This window comes from Dreissena polymorpha, chromosome 2 (assembly GCF_020536995.1).
Source record: "Dreissena polymorpha isolate Duluth1 chromosome 2, UMN_Dpol_1.0, whole genome shotgun sequence".
Classification (NCBI taxonomy): Eukaryota; Metazoa; Mollusca; class Bivalvia; order Myida; family Dreissenidae; genus Dreissena; species Dreissena polymorpha.
In genome coordinates, this window is record NC_068356.1 from 18,381,666 (window position 1) to 18,388,541 (window position 6,876).

Below are 6,876 nucleotides of genomic sequence, written 5' to 3' on the forward strand. Positions count from 1 at the left end.
TACGTAGTTTTAATATATTAATAAATGAAGTGTTATCGCCTATTTCCTGATTTATTCAGGCATATCAAAATCCGTATGTGAACAGAAGAATTTTTATTTTAGTGGCCCAACAGTTCTTACCGATATCGCCTAATGATACTAGCATTAAGTAACAGTTTCTAGGATCACGATTACAGGGCATTCGCAGCAATTTTGACCAGTACCTAATAACGTTAGTAAAGTACGAAATACACATAGGTAGTCTTCCACATTCTCCCGATACAATACAGCTGTTAGTGCTTTTATTTAACATAACAATGAATAATGAATAAGTAGAAGCTCTGAATGATAATATATACAGCGTACTCGTAGTTCTAACTATATTCAACAATTGTATTGAATTATTTAGCTGTAATAACCGAGGAGCATATCAATGCCCTAGGGTTTCAAACAGTAGAGTGTAAATAAATGAAACTAACGAGAAGTGTATGCTGCTTTATTGAAATTTTTACCAATGATCACATCAATAAGCAAGTTAAGTTGTGTGTTTCTTTATAAACGCTTTGTTACGCATTTAAAAAAATCGTTTCGATTTATCAAATGTATTTCACTTCATCTTTGACTTGCTTGTATTGATTAGTGACACTATCAATTATGCAAATTTAATTCAGCTCAAATAATGTATTTGCAATCAAATGTTTCCATGTGTTAGTATACAAGAAGCGTATTATAATTTATCTATAGTCTAGTTGTTTCTTCTGCAATAACCCAGACACACACGTTCACAAAAAAATTCATAGTTTGAATAGGAAAACGACGAACTACTACAACGAAATGTCATCCAAAACGTTATGACCTTTCATTTTTGTCAGAAGGTTTTTACGGGCTACTGTAAAACCTTATGAGGTGAATACAATATCACAGGATATTGTAAAGCGTGAAGGCTGTTGATCTTTAGCAAAAAAAGTGAAACAATTCATAGAGATGATACTCCGGGTATTATACACGACATAGAAGAAATTGCTAAACGATTTAAACGAAACGGCGTGAACAATCGTCATTTGTTTTTTTCTCGGATCATTAATTTCCATTGGCTCGGGAAAATTGGCTTTTTGTAATCATCTACGGATATTAAGCCTTAGCAACAATCTGATCAATACGTGTTTGTCATGGAAAACACATACGCAGTCGCTGCAGCGGAGAGACAAAACCTTTTCCATTCGAAAGCTAGTTACTCTGATAGTGTTCACAATGTAATTGGATATATTTAAACAAGATACTCCGTTGGAATACGCTCTAAGTTTGACCGTGTTTCTTTCAGGAATCTAAATAAGTTAAAAGAATGACTTTTGCCAAACATATTTACAGTTATTATTATAGAGTTGCGTCTGTAACTTCGGGAACATTTTAATTATATGGCTTGCGTGTGATAACAAATAAGCGATTGCGGAGTAGAAGAATTTTGACACAAATGTTTCTATCACCGTCCAAGATTTTGTACACACACAATTACGACCAGGATATATTTTCATGCACTGAACAGACGTTTAATGAGCTAATAAAAACTCACCGTTTTGGCTCAGTCTTCCCAAAACTTCAAGTGGTTAAAAAGGACGGGTTTTATTTCACACTGAATGATGCAAAGCTGCAGGTATACCGTCATCTGGAGAAGCTGGGTCAATGTGGTGCAGTGGAGGTCGACAAAGTGTCGCTAAAGGAGGTTCCCGAGGGCATCCGTAAACTCATGCGACCGCCTGAAGGTCGGATAAGAATTAAACGTTCGTATTCTTTTATTTTCTGTTGCTTTTATTTTTTGTTAATATATTGTTGAATATCTGCATTCATTATTTAATTCGTTGATACACATATTACTGATTTAAATATTTTGTATCTCTAACGAGGATGGGAAATGTAAATCAATGTTTAAGTCAATTTCATGAAACTGATTTTACTGTATACATTACTCTAGAAGTCAGCGGACCTAATTGATTGGCTTATTAAATAAAATGCCACAGATTCAACATGTTTAGTTCAAATTGAGAAAACACACACAAGCACACATGCACGCACACACTTACAAACACACACACAATAACACAATCATGATTATTTATTTTTTTCTATCATGTAAAACTATAAATGGTTGTTGAATATTTAACCATTTTACCAAGAATAAGTAAAATAAAATAAAAAATTGTGTCAATTTGAGATCTCATTTGAAAGATTGGATTTAATTTTTAACCATTTTACCAAGAATAAGTAAAATAAAATAAAAAATTGTGTCAATTTGAGATCTTATTTGATGGATATTTGTGTCGGTAAAGAATGTTAAACATCCTCCTTTTGTGACTGTTAATTGAATCCAGATTTATACTATTACTGAGAAATGCAAAGCTGTTAATTGTTTAAGACATCAATACTTATGATTATGACCCATGCACAAAACCAATAGCATATTATATTTTATTGTAAATATTTCATTATAAAATACTGAATAATATTAGCAGACAATATTAGCACTATTGTTATGGCCTTTTAAAATGTTTTCTGTTACAAGTCTGTGTAGTAAACAGTAAATAATTTGTTTTAAGTATTGGTGTTAGTTTACACACTTATTGTTTACCAAAATATTGATTCTCTCCACATTTCCAAGAAAAAATAAGGAGATATAATTGATACTGACAAGCATACAAACTATTCCTGAAACGTTCATTGTTTACGACCATACCATAGCCCAATTTATTTATAAGTTGACACGTAATTATCCATGTTATAGCTGTTCGACTGATTCGCAAATTAATGCTTAATAATACGCTACGTGTTCAAATAACCTGTTTTGTTATAAAACGATTGATGCATTCATGAGTATACGAATGATTGCATTTTTAAAATAATCGCTATCTGTTTACAACTAAAGGCAGTACAAGGTCCATGTTTCAAGAAATAGTAATACATACAGAATTTGTCGCGAAATATCAGAAAATATTAAGACCATTTTAATTGATCGAATCCGTTGTGTGTATTTTAAAGATGTATCCGCACGTTCCTTGCACCCGAGAGCAACACACTGAACCCCGCCGAATAACAATTTGCGTGCAAAAACAGTTTCAAAACGTGCTTTCAATAAAACTTCATTAACACTATAACAAAATAGCAGTTTATAATATATCGCTTGTCAAAATTGACCATAAGCGAGATATGTTCATGCTCCAATGCGTAATAACAATGGACGAGTGTTCTTGTCCACAGGTGGTTAGCGTGTGGCTATGATATTAATTAGTGAAAACATCATTTTGAATGATAAATAATCATATTATAACGAAAAATTAACTTTTCTGAAAAAAAAAATTTCACTATCAAATATATATATAACAAGGTATGCAACTCAAAATCACCCCAAAACGGGGTGCATCGCTTTGAACAGCCATATCTTCATCAATTGTGCAGCGATTTTCACGATCTCGGTCTTATTCAACGCAGAAATGAATTTCCTTTCTGGAAATGTATATGTCTTGCAATATTTTTACAAATGCTGGGTCAACTTTTAAGAAATAACACGATACACAACACGCATGACCCAGTTGACAGTGATCATGTATTCTTTATGAATGAAATCTCCAGTTGTAAAGACACACCTCCGCATTGGACCAATGAAATCACTCGTATGTTTAAAATGTCAGTTAGTTGAAATGTATGTAAACAAAGGTTTCAAACGGCGCTGGGCAGTTAGTCTTGATGCAGAATGTAACGACAAGAACGGTAATAATGTTTTTTCATACGTTTTATTGAATTATGGTATCGAACTACATGAACTTTGTAGGGAAGTTGCCCTTTACTCCGTGAAGATTTCAGTCTTAAAGACAGCATGATCACTGTCAACTGGGTCATGCGTGTTGTGTATCGTGTTATTTCTTAAAAGTTGACCCAGCATTTGTTAAAATATTGCAAGACATATACATTTCCAGAAAGGAAATTCATTTCTGCGTTGAATAAGACCGAGATCGTGAAAATCGCTGCAAAATTTATGAAGATATGGCTGTTCAAAGCGATGCACCCCGTTTTGGGCTGATTTTGAGTTGCATACCTTGTTATATATATATTTGATAGTGAAATATTATTTTTTTTCAGAAAAGTTAATTTTTCGTTATAATATGATTATTTATCATTCAAAATGATGTTTTCACTAATTAATATCATAGCCACACGCTAACCACCTGTGTTCTTGTCATGTGCGTTGTGTTAAATTGACGTCACCTCCAAAATAGGTGGTGGAAATACCCGAGCGTTCTACGAAAAACAAAATCATTATCTTTAAGTGATTATTCCATAACCATTTTAAGGTTCTCTTTATAGGCTTATAAGGGAAACTCCTCGCCAACTGGTGACCTTGTTTTTTAACGGACTGGAACCGTGTTGGAATTATTATCATTAAAACACGATAAAGTTTTATTGAGAGTTAACAAATGTGGCTGTTGTATTTTTAACAAAGTGTCCTTATGGCCATATAAACAAAACATCCCAATACCCGATCCCAGTCCGCAAATTTAACGGACCGGAACATTTTTTTAACTCAGTTGATATATTATTAAAACAAATGTTCTGAGTAAAGTTCATGATGATTAGTGACCTCTTTCACAAGCTTTTTTATTTTCACATCGAGACCTTGTGTAACAGGTTTTGGTATAATGATAGTTAATACTGCCTTGCTTTAAGAGCTAGCTTTTATAGCAACGCGGTAGAGTGTCTGCCTGAATTGGAACCAGAAGGTCCCGGGTTCATACCTTGGCGGGGTTAAATTGGCGCCAAACGTCAAAAACAACATGTATGGTTGTGTTTTTTTTCCGACATCCCACATATGTCATGGCAGCTGGAAATTCAAGGAAGAACTTCACAATTTGAGTGTGTGTGTGTGTGTGTGTGTGTGTGTGTGTGTGTGTGTGTGTGTGTGTGTGTGTGTGTGTGTGTGTGTGTGTGTGTGTGTGTGTGTGTGTGTGTGTGTGTGTGTGTGTGTGTGTGTGTGTGTGAGTGTAGCAGGGTTGGTATAAGGAGATCTTATGCTGCCTTGCTATATGAGCTAGCTTTTATAGCGACGCAGTAGTGTCCCATATGTGGTCGGTGAATGTTCTGGTTGGGTTCAACTAAAATTTGACCTAACGTGGCTCAGTCTCATACTCGCTCGAGTAATTATTTACGCAAATGTTCGGACCACGTTTGATGAAGATTTTGTAAAACATGTGGCTTTTATAGTGTTAACAATTTAAATGTTGACGACGCACATCGCACGACGTATATATGGTAGGTCAGGCTTAAATCGGGTTAACTTTTGTTAACTGTGCACGAGTATATTCTCACTTAAATAAGGCTGTTCAAAAACACAGTGGTTCCTATTTGCAAATTCCTTTCTTCATAGATAAGAGTTGCTTTAGAGAAAAAGTGCGAATGCGTGAAATATGAAAACGGTAGTAACTTACTGAATTGGAAATTCTATATACATTTCAGTGTACTTGCAAATATGATCTTTGAAAATGAACAACAATTGTATTCCAACTATCCTTCAGTCACTTAATTCACAGAGCTGTAATGTTTGTATGGAAATTGGACTATTCCGAGAAAGCCGTTGATGTCTATTATAAGCTGTCACATGCACTCAAAGTAATTCAAATAATCCAGTATTTCAAAAAGAATTCCGTCTGCATTTGTTACAAAGAATAGATTGCGTTGAATAACATTAACTTTAAGGATGATCAAAGCACTCTGTTTCTTTTGTAAATGAAAACAAAATGTTTTAATGCGCATTCCAATATGTTACAGAAACAACATTTTTGCGTTCAATCACGAGCAAAACATGGTATTTAGTGAATGCTACTTTCATAATTATTAAGGGGCAGTGAACATAATTATGCTTTATCCTAATTTTTGGAAGTATAATTAATTCACAAATCATACTTTTTAAGTGAGCTAAACAAACGCAATCCCTTTATCACGTGTCAGTCTCATATGTTATTGTATTGGCATGAACAAAAATTGGTTTAAGTTATTTTGTTTGTTGATATATGCTTTTTCTGCAATGCAAATTGCGTGATTTTTCTTGCATCAATATCGGTCGACCAATGTCAGTTACGTTTCCTTACAAGTGTAAATGCGTGTGAAATATCCACAAACATGTTTTACTTATCTTCCATGAAAAATATTAACGCAACCTTGAGTAAGCTACAACGAAGCACTCATTTTAATACTTTCAACCGATTATGTTTATGGCAAACAACGTTTGACTTGATCACGTCATTTAAAATACATGTTTGATGACATAATATGCATAATACACAAAGTATGACTGATAAGTTTATTCTCGCCTGGTTTTGTTTATTTACTGAACTTAAGCTTCAAGTGTTGCTTTTAGTTTATAGTAAAATAATTCAATATTTATTTCATTCGGGCTGATTGTAAATATATATTCATAATCCGCTCGTCATATAAAATATGCTCATACAACGAAATCAAACAAAAAAACTTTCTATACATATTATATATATAAATTACCGGTATGACATGTAACTGTATTTTTAGTATGATTATTACGGACTAAAATAAACATGAATTTCAGGAAACAAAACCAAATATCGAGGTCATTATACCAGCGTCTTGTCTACAACATGTACGGAGGTAAAGAAAAATGATACACTTACTCTCACGGATTATGATGACATCATAAGTGCAGATGAAAGCAGCGATGACGAAACTGATGATGAAGACACAGCCTCGAATTCATCTGGTGAGCATATCATCAACTTAGTTAAGCAAAATTAATCATTGGTTTGATACATCTAGTAACTGCAATAGATAAACGTTAAGTTGACGCTTTCTGTAGATAACTATATTTTTATTGATTTAATCCAG

At 33.6% G+C, this 6,876-nt stretch overlaps 1 protein-coding gene across 1 annotated transcript in view; it reads left to right on the plus strand.

The window, feature by feature from the left end:
* Window positions 1-1,182: 1,182 nt before the first annotated feature.
* LOC127866078 (uncharacterized) overlaps window positions 1,183-6,876 on the plus strand; it is an 8,214-nt gene continuing 2,520 nt past the window's right edge. The window contains exons 1-2 of the mRNA XM_052406472.1: window positions 1,183-1,757; window positions 6,584-6,751. Coding sequence (XP_052262432.1) covers window positions 1,451-1,757; window positions 6,584-6,751 — 475 coding nt within the window. The 5' untranslated portion in view covers window positions 1,183-1,450. The remainder of the gene's footprint in view (window positions 1,758-6,583; window positions 6,752-6,876) is intronic.